Source organism: Drosophila rhopaloa, unplaced genomic scaffold, assembly GCF_018152115.1.
Source record: "Drosophila rhopaloa isolate 14029-0021.01 unplaced genomic scaffold, ASM1815211v1 contig_47, whole genome shotgun sequence".
In the NCBI taxonomy this organism is placed as follows: Eukaryota; Metazoa; Arthropoda; class Insecta; order Diptera; family Drosophilidae; genus Drosophila; species Drosophila rhopaloa.
This window is the reverse complement of record NW_025335142.1, coordinates 293,148-310,379: the sequence shown is the minus strand read 5'-3', so window position 1 is coordinate 310,379 and position 17,232 is coordinate 293,148. Positions and strand designations below refer to the sequence as shown.

At 37.8% G+C, this 17,232-nt stretch overlaps 2 protein-coding genes across 3 annotated transcripts; one reads left to right on the top strand and one right to left on the bottom strand.

Moving 5' to 3' along the window:
* Positions 1–28: 28 nt before the first annotated feature.
* LOC108037929 (protein phosphatase 1 regulatory subunit 3B) lies at positions 29–12,242 on the top strand. Its single transcript, XM_044461532.1, has 6 exons — positions 29–436; positions 908–1,070; positions 3,596–3,958; positions 10,216–10,422; positions 10,520–10,832; positions 10,891–12,242. The coding sequence occupies exons 2-6, from the start codon at positions 979–981 to the stop codon at positions 11,065–11,067; spliced, it is 1,152 nt and encodes a 383-aa protein (XP_044317467.1). The 5' UTR covers positions 29–436; positions 908–978; the 3' UTR covers positions 11,068–12,242.
* Positions 12,243–12,868: 626 nt separating this feature from the next.
* Positions 12,869–16,071, bottom strand: LOC108038921 (phosphate carrier protein, mitochondrial). Of its 2 annotated transcripts, none has more exons than XM_017115810.2 (4): positions 16,003–16,071; positions 15,302–15,720; positions 14,234–14,574; positions 12,869–13,764 (listed from the first exon to the last, which is right to left on the bottom strand). In XM_017115810.2, the coding sequence occupies exons 2-4, from the start codon at positions 15,689–15,691 to the stop codon at positions 13,425–13,427; spliced, it is 1,071 nt and encodes a 356-aa protein (XP_016971299.2). In that variant the 5' UTR covers positions 15,692–15,720; positions 16,003–16,071; the 3' UTR covers positions 12,869–13,424. The 2 variants fall into 2 exon arrangements, with proteins under 2 accessions (XP_016971299.2, XP_016971300.2); XM_017115811.2 differs by lacking the exon at positions 16,003–16,071 and adding an exon at positions 15,946–15,964.
* Positions 16,072–17,232: the final 1,161 nt, after the last annotated feature.

Here is a 17,232-nt window from a genome sequence, read left to right as displayed (position 1 = left end):
AACGGCAAGTTGCAGCAACAAACATTTTCATTCGTTTTCGCAGCGTCGAAGCGTACGGTTGGTTCATAGGAGGAACGAAGCGGGGAACGCGACGGAAACTAGTTGTTGCTGTTTTTTTGTCCGTGTTATTTAAAACAAAATCACAAAAAAATTAAGTAACACTTAAGCAAAGTCCGCGAGAAAATCAATTAAATATCGTTCGTCGGTTTGTGCGTGTGACCACCAAAAGTGCCCCGATCGGAGGATTTTAATAAATTCAATTAAGGTCCCGTCCCAAAGATCGCTTTCATTGTCTGACGCACACGCGTGATGCACAAATGAAAAAGTAAAAATATATAATAAAAGAAAAAGAAAAAGTGATTGACTGCACAAGAAAAAGAAAAGTTCCTTACCTCCTGAAGCGAAACTGAAAACAGAGAGAAGATAACAACCAACGGTTAGTTGCGAACTTCAAACCGAAACATAAACAAAATGTATTGCTAAAAAATATCATACAAAATTGTGTAAATTATTTGATGTTTTATAGCAATTAAAAATATCTAAACGTTATTTTCTATTAACTATAAGGCTTCTTTTTAAGTATCATAGCATATCTATAAAACCTTGTTTCGATTTTAATTTAAAATCTTATATTGATATGAATTCGGACCAAACTAATAACTTTTCGAATGACATTAAAATATGTGGATCTCATTATGGAATTGGTGTTACTATACTTGTGTGTTCATCATTAAAACCGATTCCACCTGAGATTAGCAATCCACACAAAAATTACATAAAAATATATTTTCCGATCATGCATTATATTTACATATTACTTTCCAATTAACTGTTCATTTATTGCCGCTTTGCTGCGCTTCAATTATAAACAAAAACAAATCGTTTAATTTTCTATATTTTTTCACAGGGGCTTCCACACAAAAAGTTCCTTGTTTGAAGTGATCATTGTAATCAGCCCAGATCGAAGCCATATATAAAATGATTTCACACAGTCCGCCCATATTCAGTCACAGTCCACCCGTTAGTTTTCTGGCGGACTTCATGAGCGCACATCAGCGTCAATCGTTAAAGTAAGTTTCCAAAAAAAATATAGACATTAATAAATAGTCCCATTAATTGGACTTATTTAATACTAAATTGATTTAAGTGAGCTCACGAGTTTCGACTGCCAATCAAAAGAAATTAGTTTACAAAAATATTCTAAAGGGTTTTAGCTTGAAACGTTTTAAGTTTTGCTGTCACCTCTAAAAGCGAACTTAGCTTTCCGTTTTGTTATCGGTTGATAAGACACCCCAAGCATTTTCTGATACATCTTAAAAGAATTTAAACAGCTGTGTACGTGTTAATGAAAGGAAATAAAAAAGGTCGATAAAATTGTCAGATTACCTGAGTGAAAATAAAAAAATTCCGTTTCCGTTGTTATATAATAAACATGTGATATTGAGTGAATTAAACAGAGATATATATGAACTTTGAATATATTTAGGGTTTAATGAATCGAAATGCTTTTTTTTTTTTTTAAATAAATGTGTAGCCTAAAACACATCTAAACATTCAATTAGCAATACACATTTCAAAACACAACCTACTTTGCCTAAATAAACAAAGCAGAGTGGCACAATTTCATTTACCTAATGTAAGAACTCAAATATTTAAAAATGTGAAAACGAAAATTCGATCCTATTGAGGGCTGTCAACATTGATACAATTAAAACACCTGTTCCAACTGGCGTTTGGAAACCTTTAAGCACCTGATCAAAGGCGGGAAAATCTTGTATTAATAAAACAAATACGAATTTTTCAAGAACACAATGACTGCAGGTACTAAAAATATTCGGCGACTAAGGTTCGGTTTTGGTTGACAACAGATTGGCGAAATATGAAATGAAAGCATTCAAGATCAAGGCAAGACAAATGGATGAACCAAAACAAACATTTCGCCGATGCTGAGGTGATCTGTTGTTGGTAGAGCCGAGGGAGATTTGGAGAATCGTTCACGAGTCTGGGAGATGGCGTCGAAAAATCGCTCGCTTGGCGACAAATTTGCGCGTGGCGCCTTGACGCAACTTTTTTTCTTAGGGGCACAAGAGCAACTCGAAAATTATGACAAATTGGTGAAGGGAAAATGTCTATATATTTAGGGGCGAAAGCAATTGATCCAATAAAACCAATTTGCCGCGCTTCATTTGCTGCACGCGCTGCATTTAACTCATATTTGTAGTGAGAATTTTATTTTCGGGAATGATAAATATACAATAACAAAAATTCGAATAATTTATGGCAAGATATATATGTGAATTTAAGCTAAATATAAATATATATGTAGAGCCGGGCAAAACAAACAGGCAAAAGAAACAGCGAACAGAAATCGAATAATCAGTTAAGGCTCTTAATCTTAACTGATTATTTGGCTCAAAAGACGAAACCTGAAACAGTTTGAGTCTATTTTTGAAACCCCTGCTGAGAGAAACTATCAACATTTCTTATCGGGGCACGTGAGCAAAATGCCGTTAAGCACACCTTAGCACTCCAACTACCTCAAGTAACTCAGTTGTTAATGCGTAAAATCACTCGAAATTTCACAGCGTGATTTTACAACAACTACTCATGTTTTGAATGCCAGTTTACTACAGCCAATACTTAAAATCACCCACGTAACTCAGAGGGTTGTCATCGACAACACTTGAAATTTTTAAGTTGCCAATTCAATAAATCAGCAATAAATATGCTGATATACCGTCCAGACGGCAGAATGTAGCCAGAAAAAGTGGTGATTACAGAGCAGACGGAAAAGTTCCCATAGCCAGGCCCACGCCGAAAAAGCAGTATCAGCATGCCACCAACATATGTTCAGCATGCGAAAGTCCATGCGAACCCCATCGGACCTTATCAACCATTGACTTTTAGTTTTATGAATGTCTAGCCGAATAATTATGATAACTAAAATTGGGATGCGAACTGTGACAAATGAGTAACACCAACGAGAGTCTCCGAAAATACAATGTGATGACTCACCGAACGATCCAAACAAATAGACTTCAACTCAATATTGTACATTCCTCCACGACAAACCTAAATTAAGTGGGGAGGTCGTGCGCAACTCCGCTGGGCCTTATCAGCAATGCTTCTTTAAAGACAATATAAAAGTATCAGCAGAAGTACAAGTACAAATACTAGTAGTACATGGGCCTCAGAACAATGAAGGCAAACATTGAGGCAGTAAAAATTTAAGACACCGCTCTTATCAGGCCTGATAAAAGACAGCTTGATGCGTAGATGGCCGAAATAAAAGAATGATCTTTTCTCTTTTTTTTGTCCCGCAAAAAAATTTACAATATTCGGTAAAAACAATTGAAAGATAGCTGCCATCTGATGTTCCGAATATAGAAATTTTATTTTCACAAAGGGATATATATTTTAACTAAATGTAAAGTGCAAACTAAAAGAATAAGCTCGTTAAATTAATTTATCTTATTCCATAAAAGTATTTTAAAATAAAGAATTTCAAAATTTTGAAGTCAAAATAAAATTTTCAAAAATTATTCAAAAATTGTTGGGCTATATAAAACTCATTTATTTTGGTCTCTTATTTCAGTTACAATGACGAGCCCAACAGAGCGTCTCGCTACTGCCGGCCCCAAGTGATAACACTGGCCTCCAAAGCCATGGTCAACAACGCCTCGGCGGCGGTCCAGGGCCAGAAGGCGGGTGCCACGCCCCTGGGCGTGGGAAGTCGTTCCGGACGGAGCTACCTGGAACGGATGGCCTCGGCTCCGCTGCTCACCAATCAGCCCAAGTCCTGTCTCAGCCGCAAATCCTGCCTGCGCAAGTCCCAGAACAGTTCGGCCAGTTCCACAGATCTCTCGCCGACGGACAGTGATGTTACGGACAGTGCCAGCCATAGCTGTAAGTGCAGCAAGGACAGCGACAGCAACGGATCCACACACTGCGAGCTGAGGTGAGTGCACACTCGGCGATAAGATTGCGTAATGGAGGTAACTCGATATGGCGACGGCAAACCGATCAAGAGGGCGTAAGTGCCGCAGGGTTCAGTCACTTTGACGTCAGGCCATCGAAGATAATGGCGCCGCACCTACTAAACCACCAACTGAACTAGATGGGACTTTTGTGGGGCGAGAGTCTAGGTAAATGTGGTCAGAACAGGGTGATTCATTTATTCGTAAGTCTTTAAACGAGGGGAAAATCTTGGGGAAAACTAGAGAAAGCGAAGTAACACAAGGAGCTGTAGATGGTTTGATTTGGTATCTTTATACCCTTGCAGAGGGTATTATAATTTTGGTCAAAAGTGTGCAACGCAGTGAAGGAGACATCTCCGACCCTATAAAGTATATATATTCTTGATCAGGATCACCTCCTGAGTTGATATAGCCATGTCCGTCTGTCCGTCTGTCCGTCTGTCCGTCTGTCCGTCTGTCTGTCCGTCTGTCTGTTTCTACGCGAACTAGTCTCTCAGTTTTAAAGATATCGAACTGAAACTTTGCACACACCCTTCTTTCCTTTGCACGCAGTATATAAGTCGGAACGGCCGGGATCGGACGACTATATCCTATAGCTGTCATATAACTGAACGATCGGAAATGCCATAACTTTGGTGTTTGTAAAGTTAGGAAGTTGAGATTTTCTATAGGTTTTATTTTTGGCCAATCAATCTGACCTACCGAATTTCATGAGAATCGGCCGACTATATCTTATAGCTGTCATATAACTGAACGATCGGAAATGCCATAACTTTGGTGTTTGTAAAGTTAGGAAGTTGAGATTTTCTATAGGTTTTATTTTTGGCCAATCAATCTGACCTACCGAATTTCATGAGAATCGGCCGACTATATCTTATAGCTGCCATATAACTGAACGATCGGAAATGCCATAACTTTGGTGTTTGTTAAGTTAGGAAGTTGAGATTTTCTATAGGTTTTATTTTTGGCCAATCAATCTGACCTACCGAATTTCATGAGAATCGGCCGACTATATCTTATAGCTGCCATATAACTGAACGATCGGAAATGCCATAACTTTGGTGTTTGTTAAGTTAGGAAGTTGGGATTTTCTATGGGTTTTATTTTTAGCCAATCAATCCTACCTATTAAATTTCATAAGGATCGGCCGACTATATCCTATAGCTGCCATATAACTGAACGATTGGAAATGCCATAACTTTGGTGTTTTTAAAGTTAGGAAGTTGTGATTTTTGATGAGTATTAAGAATGCATATGAATAATTTTGGAGAATATAATTTTCAGAGTATTCTGCAAGGGTATATCAACTTCGGCTCCGCCCGAAGTTAGCTTTCCTTTCTTGTTTTCAAGTAACTTGGTAGCTTGTGGTTAGACTATAAAATCGAAACGGGATCTGAAAACGTTAAAAGGTAACCCCTTAAGAAATTAAATGGATCATTTAGTTGAAAGCATGACATAAACTTTAAAGATGGTACAGTACTACAAAAATAAAAAGAAGAAGAATAAAAATTAAATGGTATTTTATTTTCTTTAATTTACCAGATAAGAGTAGACGAACAAAATATTAAAGTTTAATATTTATTATTTGACCATGCTTAATAGATATTTAAAATCCTAACCATAATAACAACAAGAGAATAAAGCAATCAAATGATTTAAGGGGTTATCCGGGTCTTGGAGCACGAAAAAAAGCCTATTTTCGTGAATTTTTTTTAAAGATCTTATGACAAATTCACAAATTTCATTTATTGTACATTAATGTTTATGGTTTGACCAACATTGTGTAAAAATTTGAACCAAATATTTTTAAAATTGAGCCGTTGAGGCAGGCTTGAACTTGACCTCATAATAAATTGTGTCCTTGCGGTAGGCAAAATATCTCCGCCAATTTTTGTCTGAAATCAAAAAACCAAAATTATTCTGATAGTGTATGTGTCTCGCTTGTCCTCTACGAGCCATTTTTTTTTAAATTAAAAATTGAATTTTTTGTAGCGCTTTTCATAAAAAGTGTCATTTTTTACGTAAATTTTGGCCATATTTTGGCTTATAAAATGAGTTGTAATTAAAAATTAAAAAAATCCCTCCGTTAAGGACAAGAGAATTATGTCTAAAAGAAGTGTGCAAAAGCAGAAGTTGATCGGTGCAATAGTTTTTGAGAAATCGTGACTACCGACTTCAAAAAAGTGGTTTTGAGAAAAACGCGTTTAAAGTGCCGCATCTGCCCGACGCCAGAGCCCTTGGCTTGTTGTGACGTTCGACGCGCTGGGTTTTAAATTTCTCCCATTCCTACAGTTTTGCTTCGATCGACTTGAAATTTTCAGACAACATTCCTGAAACTTTGTACTATTATATAAAAAAGTTTGAAAAAAATGAATTTTTTGAAGTGTCAAGACCCGGATAACCCCTTAAGATCATTTCTAAACTTTATAAGCATTTCGAAAAACCGTCAAAAGGCCATTTCCGCTTGAAGAATGTATAAACAAAGATTAATCGTTTATAAGGCATTTACGATAGTTCAAGTAAAAGGAACAAGAAAATCTGTTGGCAGTCGAACAACTTTCCCACAGACGTCATAGCCGAGCACATGTTATTTGGTAAATACGAAGAAAAGCAAATTGCATACGGCCGACAAGCTAAATACATGCAAAAAGATCATAAAATATACTCGATATTTAAGCTATATTCAAGAACATGCAATCTCACAAAAACAAAATATAAATTATCTAAATGACTGAGAAATCTGCCAAAATAAAAACACGCCACTGCATCTCGAGTCGAGCGTCTTTATTTAGTATACCTTAGATAAAAAACCGCACATATTAAGACTCAAATCGGAACAGACTGTATTTAGTATAGGCCCCAGCAGCAAGGCGTCATTATTTTTATTTTCCTTCACCATTTACCCGCAATATATGGGGAACACATTACCTATTCATAAGCAGACCATGAAAATATTTAGGTTATCGATGTCTCGCAGATATTTTGTAAATATATTTCGCTTTCAACAGGCCCTAGAAAAGTTTCCTTCTTTGCACTTGAATCTGACATTTTGAAAAATACCTAAAAATACACATGCCACGAGATAGAGAAAATAATTTATACGTACATTTGCGTCAAAGGCGGGCACTATTTCTATTTGGGCAATGTCTAGACGGGACATCGGCTTAAAGCTTCACAGCTTCCCAAAACGAATGCAATTACCCGTAATATTATCAATGTAAACCAGACGTGTGCCTGTTGCTGGTGTAGATTTTGTGTACATTTTGCGGTTGCGTATTTTATATGAGTTGATTTATCAGTTACGACATCCACTGAGAAAAAAATATTGCTCTGCTTTAAATTTAAATATTAAAAAATAAACAAAAACTTTGAGCAGATCATGTGTCAATAAAGTCACAGATAAAAAGTCATTAACTACCAACAAAAACTGTTCATCCTTAAACAGCCACGTTTTAAAGCATCGAAATCACATCCGTCATCTTCAAATATTTTCCGCACCGAACTGTCAATTATGAAGACCTTCTGCCCCCTTCCTTGAATCACATTTGACAGCCTATGAAAAGCTTTCTTCTTTCTTAATTAGCCTCCCCGAAAATCATCAAGATCAACCACCAAACGAAGCAGACGGGTCACGCCAAGGCCGAAGAATTATTAGCCTAGAAGCGTGATCGCTCTCAAGCGAAAGGCGTCATGTTAAATACACATTTTTTTCGGGTGTAACGTAACTAAAAATATTTCAACATTACAAGCCTCGGAACACAAATGCACACAATGTAAGGTTATATATAGAGATGGGGAGATATGTCCGATGTTCATGCGAAGATCACGTGAATTGATCAGAAATGTGGGGCTGGGGCAGATGCGTCTGCTGTAAAAATGATGGCGCCCCATCATCTGAAAAATGTGAACAAATTTCGTAATTTTCACTTTTATTTTAAATTAATTTTATTGCTGGGCATAGAAAGTAATTAAGAAAATCCAAACCACCATAAAAAGTTTTCCCCTAAAAACTATTTTTATGTCTAGTCAATTACTATTGGACTTTGGATTTGCGTAAAGAAAATTTCCGAAAAATCTAAACGTGAGGTATTTTTGGATAAGCTAAAGATTCTTTTTAGCGGAAGAAAAATAGGAAAACCTGAAAGTTTGGCGACATAAAAGACGGAAATACCTTGAATCATTTAAAAAAAAAAGCCCAGTTTTAAGGTCAACTAGAATGCCCATCAAATATGAGCGATGTAAAAGTTTGAACAGGTCTTGGCAGAATATTTTCGGACAGGTTATTGACATAAGAAAATGGGGGACTCGAGCAAGGCCCTTAGATTAAAAACTAAGGAAATTAAAAAGTATTTTAAGACATCATTTTCATTTACATGAAATGTTTCGGATTTTAAAGAGCCCTTTTACTGGGACCAAAACTTGTTTCTCCTGCCCATCATCGAACTTAATGTGGCTTGCATATTGAGGAGTTTTCAAATTTATGGACTTGTTGTAAACCGGACCCTCAAAAATAAATGCGAACCGTAATGCATACGGAATTGTGGTTAAACAAATGCAGTTGATAACCCAAACTCGTTTCCCTTGGAGAAAATGTAAGCCAAAGTGGGGAAAACGTCTGGAAATGCAAATGAATATTTTTTATTTTTTCGGCTGATCTCTTTCATAGTTGACACGTTTCAGGAAAGCGGTCGAGAAAATACAAAAAACGAGACCCGTCTGCGGTCTCTGATTTCTGGTTGGTCTGCTGGGCGTTGAGGCCCACACACCAGATCCAGATAAGCGATCGCCTCGAAAAGAAACCTGTTGAAGAAAATGCAGCAACAGCAGGCGCACACCGATCATGCCCTCGCTGCGTGATCATCGACGATAGTCGTTTCGATCCAATCCGATTCGAACTGAGTCGGGTGGTGCGATCTCCGGCAATTCAGCCGGCGTTCAATAAACAGAGAGCCAGCCTGGCAATAGCCAGTACAATTGTTGGCTATTTGTATTTGCCATATATATTTAGCACTCGAAGCCTTTCCCCGGACCCTCCTCCAATTTGCAGGCCAAATAAATTCTGCTCCGTGTGGGGGGCATTCAGTCGTAGGTTTGCTCAAACTGACGGAAACTTTTTTATTTCTCAGCGTTAGCGAAAACGCATAAAAAAGCGAGCCCCTAACAAAGCTGATTAGCCGAAATAAGTTGCAATATCTTATCGATTTTATGGCCAATTTTCTAAATAGAACGTTTTAATCAACTGAAGTGAAGTAGGGAACATTTATTAAATGAGGTGAGAAGTGTAGCGAGCGTTATTCCAATAAGCAGAGGTTATAACAAGATTCCCAAAGAATCTTAGAACCGGAAAATTATTTTATAAAAAATTTATTTAAAAAAGTAGGCAAGTAATAACCTAAGTTTTACATAATTTTTTAATATTTCTTCAATAATATCTTATATAAAATGTATGTATGTAAAAACCACAACAAAACGAGTTCATTTGGTTTCAGTCATTTTTCAGAGTCCAAGAATTTTTTTGTCCGACGTTTTTGTTTCATAATTTCCGAAATTTTATTTGGTTATTTCCTACATTTTGAATCACGAGTTATCCTATATATCTTAGTGAGGCGTGTTTTTATTTACATTAAAGTCAAAGACTCGTGGGCAGAGTCGCCCAGCAAAAAAAAGCAAAAAGAAAGGCAAAACCAAAAGTAGGCGTGTTTTACATATAGATTAAGGCAAATCTTTGGCAAAACCGTACGTGACTGCTAAAAATAAAAAGAAAAATATACAATTCACATGACGCAGGGAATTTTTCGGGAACCGCATTTTTTAAAGGAATACAATTCTTCATTTGAAAAGGAAATCATTCCAGAATATAATTTTGCTAGCTTGCAGGGTTTTAAAAATTCAAAACGATTATAAGTTAAAAGCAATTGGCATACACTGATTTTGCTATCTGGCAGAAGCCTCAATAAATGTTCATAAAAAATGCATTTGGCAACGGCGCAGTTAGCTAAACTAAAAGTCAAAACAAACCAATAAAATCAAACTGTTGAGCATAAAAATAGAAATCTGCTCAGAGAAAGATGCCGAGTCAATGACCACAAAATTATAAAATGCATATTTCCAAATGGGGGGTCAAGTCAAACTGATAAAGCCCGGGTCAAATCTACGTTTAATTATATATATTAATAACGATTAATTAATTTATAATATATTGTGATGTACTCAATGGATGGGATTTCTTTTTTTGCAGCCGTGGCCCCAAAAAGCATGTGATCTTTGCGGATGATGAGGGTCTATCGCTTACCGAGGTTCGTGTGATGTCCGAACCCTCGAATGTGCCGCCCTATTGGAGCATGAAATTCTTGGAGCAGATAACACAGGGCCTAGTGAGTCCACATCCACCAGATCAGTGGACAGTGGACTTCAAGCAGCCGGCATCAGACTATCTATCATTCAGGTGAGTTAAAGACAGATTCAAGCTTGTGAAACTTTAAACAGACTCTTATATAATTGAAGAAGAAACTATAATTTTTAATGTTTTTTTCTTATTGCAGACAAAAGATAGACAAGAACTATGTTTCCTTGGAGAATGTGATCGTTAAGGATGAGGAATCGATTGTGGTGGGCACCATCAAGGTGAAGAACATCGACTTCCAGAAGGAGATTATAGTACGTGTGACCTGGGATGATTGGAAGAGCCAGCAGGATATCTTTTGCACATTCGCCAGGGCCTATGGACCGACTACTTGTGCCCATGTAGTCTTCGATACATTCTCCTTCAAGATCACCTTGCCGCCATCCTCCAAGCGCCTGGAGTTCTGCATCTGCTATCGCACCAACGAAACAGAATATTGGGACAATAATGATGTGAGTTCAACACACAAATTATTACAAATTCTTTTATGAAAGTTGCATCAACTTACAGGGTAAAAACTACACCATCAGCAAGCGATCGCCCTTTTATTACAACGCCTTGTCGCCCTACGATAAGGGCCAGAATCGCAACTCGAGCCAGCAACTAAGGTCCACCCTGACCGATGCCTTGGCAAAGGTGCAGGATCAAAACGGTTGGCACCAGGAGCCAATTACCCCCTATTGGTAAAATCGCCTGGGAACGGGGGTGGATTTTCCCGACCCAAGCGGTTGAATAAAGTTTCTCATTTAGGCCACATGAACAGAAAGAAACAGAATTGGAACAGATTTAAAATTTATAAACTGTTTTAGTGACAGAGAGAGAGTCCAAAAGATTTTACCACTAACGAAACTTTTTGACTTAAGCTTATACCTGGTACAAATATCCCAATTTAAAAGTGCCATTGACTTGAGGATTCCTCAATGATAATTGAGATAGAGGGGCTTATAACTACTTCTACTAAGCAAAAGCCCCAAATTGTATGTTTTGTCTTTTATCAACTCGATGGAATTTTAAAATCCCAACTTTTATGTCTAACTTTTTAAAATGTTTTATGTTCGATTGCAAAGAATTATTGAAAAATCTAGATTTATATGTTTACCTGTATGCCTGTGTGATTGTCTACATCTATATAACTGATACTAGATTTATGTAAACTAAAAACGAAAAACCACATAAAAATGAAAGGAGATGAATTTTGAGGCGTGAAACATCCAAGCAAACCATTGTTTCGAAATTTTCTGCAATTGCAAAATAAAGAAAACAAAAACACACATTACGAAACCACACAAGAAAAACAACAAAAATTGTAGTCCCTAAGTTTATTCGTTTTATTATTTTCATTTTTATTCTTTTCATTTAATTATATCATTTTTCTTTTTGGTTATTTGAAACGCTAAGACTGAAATGGCTTGTTATGGAGAATAAAACACGTCCTGCAATATATTATATAATACAATAAAAATTAAAAAACAAATCGCATCATCACATAACAGACAACCAATTTATTTGTCCTTATTGTTCTGTGTGATCCAGATCCCCGATATATACACCTAACTAGATTTAAGTGATTTGTACATACAGAAGCAAGAGCAAACAATATACCAGAAAATTGCCTGTTAAATACATTTATATACATATGAATTTAGTTATGTAAAAATTCCTAGTTCGTAGTCCTTAGAGGTTATTTAGTTGGTAAGGCGCCAAACTGACGTAACGTGAATGAATCAACTATATATGTGCCCATATATAAAGCGTACTCTATAATTATTTAGTTTCTACTGAATTTATGACAGAACGAGCCATTAAATTGTCTTATTCAGCTCAATGCTCATAAACACAATAAATATTTTTTGGAAAACCTATGGAGTTTTGAGTTATATAAAAGTATTTATGTGGGCTTCAATACTTTCTAACTGCCCCTTTTTCACAGATAAACATAACTCCTTTATAGCAATCAATCCTTGTTTTCCTGGCTGCTGTGTTTATCATCTTACGGAGAGTGTGGGAGAGTAGTTATGTAAATGGTTATAAAGAGATCAGCTAGCTCCAACACAAAACGATCCAAATCCACTAATTGGTTTGCCCTTTAAGCCGGTGATCGCTTTGAACTTTGGATCGAATCCCATTATTCAGTTTTTAATTCCACTGTTTCAGTTTAAAAGCCATTGACATACAACTTTCCCAATCAAAAGTTTCAAGAGTGTCCATATCAAAACAAATTCAGCAACTATCTTATGAGTTTTTAAAATATTAATATATTTTGTAGTTTAGTATCTTTCCATTAGAATTAATCGTTATGGTGTTTCTATTCTCAATTCGCTTGAAATTACCTCCTTCAGCTACTCAAAGCCATACAATAACCACCATTTTCAATGTCAAGAACAACATTTATTGGTCATAAGGTTATCTCCACGAGTCGTTTTTTGTAATCACAGGCCCGAGTAAGCTATAACCCGACAGATCGAAAAGATTAGAAAATGCATCTTGGTAGTGTTTTTATATTTTATAATTTAATTTATTCAGAGTGCTTTCTTGGGTAACGGGTCAGACAATTGAAATAGCATAATATCATATTCGCATGTGTGGCCTTGCGGGGCGTGGGAGGGCAGCGGGGAGGGGAGAACTGGGGGCTGGCCATCGAAGGTACAACATACGGACATACTTTCTAGCGCAAACTAGACACACATAGGGTTAAATATAGCACATAGTATTAAATAATATATGGAATTAAATACTTTGAACTTGAGTGTAGCTTAGTTACGTAAGACAGAATGTTTAGTGATTAAAGTAGAAAGATTCGACTATATAAAAGTGAGGATAAATAGCTGTGTCAGAGAAATGCGTAAAGTGTTGTTCCTGGAATGTACATGTGCAATGGCACACACGCAACATTGATGTATTGTTGTCAAAAATTAGCATAAGGCTTTCGGCTATACAGAAATCGAAAAATCGTTAGAAAGTAAAAGTATGTTGCTCCTGGGTCTGCCCACAATCGCGCCAACTAATCAACTCTGGCCTAAAGGTAACCGTGTGGGGTAGCCCACTTAGGCCTGCTTGGCCTTCAGGCTGGCGGGCATCTCTGGGGGTGGTGGGCGAGGAATGCCCAGGGCGACCTTCACACCGTCATAGATGAACCACTGCAGGGCGGTCAGAGTACCGATCATGATGATACGCGGCGTCAGTCCGTTCCACATGCCACTGAAGCCCAGCGACTTGGCCACGCTAATAGCGCTGGCTCCCTTGGCCTGGTTCAGCTTGGACACCACCACGTCGGCGGGATGGGACACCACGGCGCAGAACACACCGGCGATGTAGCCAGCGGCGAAGGTCACGATCAGCTGCTCGCCCTTGGTGCAGTCGGCGCGGGGCTTGGGCACCACATACCTGCGGGAGATTATATCATTAGTATCGATTTAGGTGGACGGCATCGATTGGCTCTAGTTTTCACACTTAACGTTGAAATAATAATTTTCCATTTTATGATAAATATAAAAATAATATTACATTTATAAAGATGATAACAAAATGATAAGATTCAGCTAACAAGATAAGATAGTTTCAAAATTTGTATTCTAGTTTGTTATATATACGTCAGAAAAAGTTATCTGCGTGTACGAAATACTTTATTTTCGGCCAAATAATAATTAAGAAATTAAGAATTAATTAAAATCATTACTTAAAAGAACTAATAGTTAAGTTTTGCGATGCTGACGATATTCGCAATAATGTAAATCTTAGAAATATGTTTATTTTCACTATCTTTAAAACATTCTTATTTTATTAAAGCTTTTTAAACGATTAATATGGGTGTCTGTGAAAAGCAGTGGTAACTCCCAAAGCAAATGCTACTTACTTGTACAGCAACTCCACGGTGCGCTCGAAGCAAGCGAACTTCATCATGGTGTAAGGGATCTGTCGCATCCACAGCGGAACCAGACCCTTGTAGAAGGCATTGATGCCCTCCTCCTTCAGCATCTTGGGCACAGCCTCACGGAAGTTGTTAGCGAATCCGGGAATGGTCTGGATCTTGACCTTGGCGGCCTCGAACGGCGACAGAGCGATATCGGCGAAGAACTCGGCCGAAGCGGAAGCAGCCAGGTACAAGGAGGTGCGGTACAGGTAGGCATTCTCCTCACCAATAATATCGGCGTACTTTACCTTGAACACCTCGTACAGACCGAACTTGCACAGACCCTGGAAAAAAAACAAATTAAGGTTAATTTATTGTTTCTCACTTATTTATAACAACTGTGATCAATATGACATTTGGCATCTGAGATTTTTAAGATAATTTACACATAATCGGATAATAATAAACTATATAAAATTGTATTTATATTTGTATAAAAAACTATGATTAAAATGTCATTTGGTTTATTAAGGCAATCGATTCTAAATTGATTAGCAAAAGACTCGATAATACAATTTAAGTATTGCAGTTTATAATCGCTTTATATTTATCAATCAAATATCATAAATGTGGCTTTTTAGGTTGTATATCAAAAAAATAATTCATACTATTAATTTATATTACAAATATTAATATTAGTAATGTTTATATGTTGTTGTATGCGAAGGCGTTCTATGATTCTATTCACAAATATCAATCTATGATTGATAAGGTATTCTCGTTTCTTTACTAGGTACTAATTTGTTCATATTTAAATCTGATCTTAATATTTTTAAATTACTGTGATATAGTGGTTTGGGCAATACAGATTATTTTTTCGTTGGTAAGACTCCGTCATAAAAGGTCGCCCTCTCTAATTATTTATTATATCAAGATATCGATCAGATCACTTCCTTTATGTGTGTCGAACCCGGAACCGTGTAATTAGGGTCACGGGACCGAGTCACGAGCGAGGGAATTAAATCCGCCCCAGACCATTATGCAACCCAAGACCAAAGCCCCCATCCTCACCTGCGCCGAGTAGCCCAGCAGGGTGGGGAACCAGCCCTTGGCCAATCCACGGGCTCCCTCCTCCGCCACGGTGACCTTGAATCCGTGCACCAGGTTCTTGTACTTGGCCTGGTCCACCTGCAGACGGCACTTGACCAGATCCAGTGGGACCACAAAGGTGTGGGTGGTGCCGCAGCTGAGGATGCCACCGATTCCGCACAGGGCGAAGTACTTGGAGCTGCCGAACTCGCAGGAGTCCTGCTGGTTGGCCACAGGCGCGGCGGCGGCGGCGATCTGGCGACCTTCCACCGGCTGGGGATCCACCAGAGGGGCGGCGGCATCGCATCGCACGGCCGTCAGGGGGCTGCGGAAGGGCGAGTTCCGGGCAGTTTCAAAGAAGCTGGAGAACATCTTGGTTTTGTTCTGGATATTTGGGTCGGCTGAAAGTAGACAGACGACCGTCCATTAGTTACGTACCAGACATGTGCTTTATCTAATTATATATAGCTGGGGTAATCAGCTGCTTTTCGCCTCTTCAGGTTACATAACGGCGTGCCCAGAATTCCGCACACTTACGACTCTGGATTTACCCGCAAAATAGGAAAAAAGCAAACACACTCGGAATTTTGTCTATTTCGGGCAAGTCTACCGAACGCCTCGCTTACTTCGATTTTGATTGGAGAGATTCTTATGCAATTTTCGGCCCTGATTTTCGCACTTACTCTTCGTCAGCAACGATTGAGGCTCGTGGGCGCGGATTCAAAGAATGAGGGGGGTGGAAAAACATCGCTGCTTTCAGCGGTGTAATCGAAGTCATCGATGTTTTTAAAACATCGGTAGTATCGATGTTTGGGCATAGTCGGAGTTCTTTCATCACTAACGAGTAATGAAAATCCCACTGTAGATATCGCGCACTGTTAACGGTTCTACCGCGATTTTTACGCAGCCTTTTAGTTTCCATTCCATTTCATTAGTAAAATATCAATATAGGTAGTATCGATGTTTGACAGGACATCATCGATGCTTTCCCATCTCTAAAAATCATCGAATATGGTTAAGGTACTTGCTAACTTTTGAAAATGCCCACTATCTGCGGAGTGTGTCTTGTCTATACCGTGGTGCGGATGAAAAGGTATTTTTACGGTAATCAGAGTTGCCAGATATAAATTGTGGAACAAAACTTTGTTAGCGGTGATACACACCAAAACAGGTCAACTGCATTATGATGATGTTTATACCCTTTCTAATGGCTTCACAATTGTATTATTGAGCTAATCCTGTCTGACCTAATACACCTAATCTTAAATAACTCGGACTTCCGTACTCAAAAGTCTCCTTAGTTGGAAGAACAGATAGAAATACAGGAATATTTTCTAAGCTAAAGTATCTGATACTCGAAATTAGTTGTTAATTGCACGGACAGGAGATTTTGGCATTGTATTCCAGCATATGTTTAATTCTACAAGTGAAACCAAACTCGTTGTCGGGGGACCAAGTTTGTACTTACATAATTTCGCATCTGTCTGCATTTTTATGGGGCTTATAAGGCTTGTAGAGCACTATGAATATAAAGGTAAATTAAAATGGTTTCCATTGAAAAACACAAGTATAGTGTAAAATCAGAGATTTCAACTTTGACGGCGTACACCAAAAACTAAGTTTAATGTTGTGTATTGTGTGTGTTTAAACAAACCAATCATATGCCTTTTAAATTAGCAGACCTGGGTTTAGGCATCAAACAAAAGGCAAAAAAAGGATATTTTCAACAAGTTTCGAGTATCTTTCGATCAACCTTTTTCTTCTCTGGGGCTGCCACGAGAAGAATTAAAACCTAATGATGATAATAATTTTTCTTTAAAACAATTATGAAGGATTTTTTTACGGGTGGTCAATTATTAAGATAGGGATTTGCCATAATGTTTTAAAAACGATTTCGGGGAAGAGGCTGACTC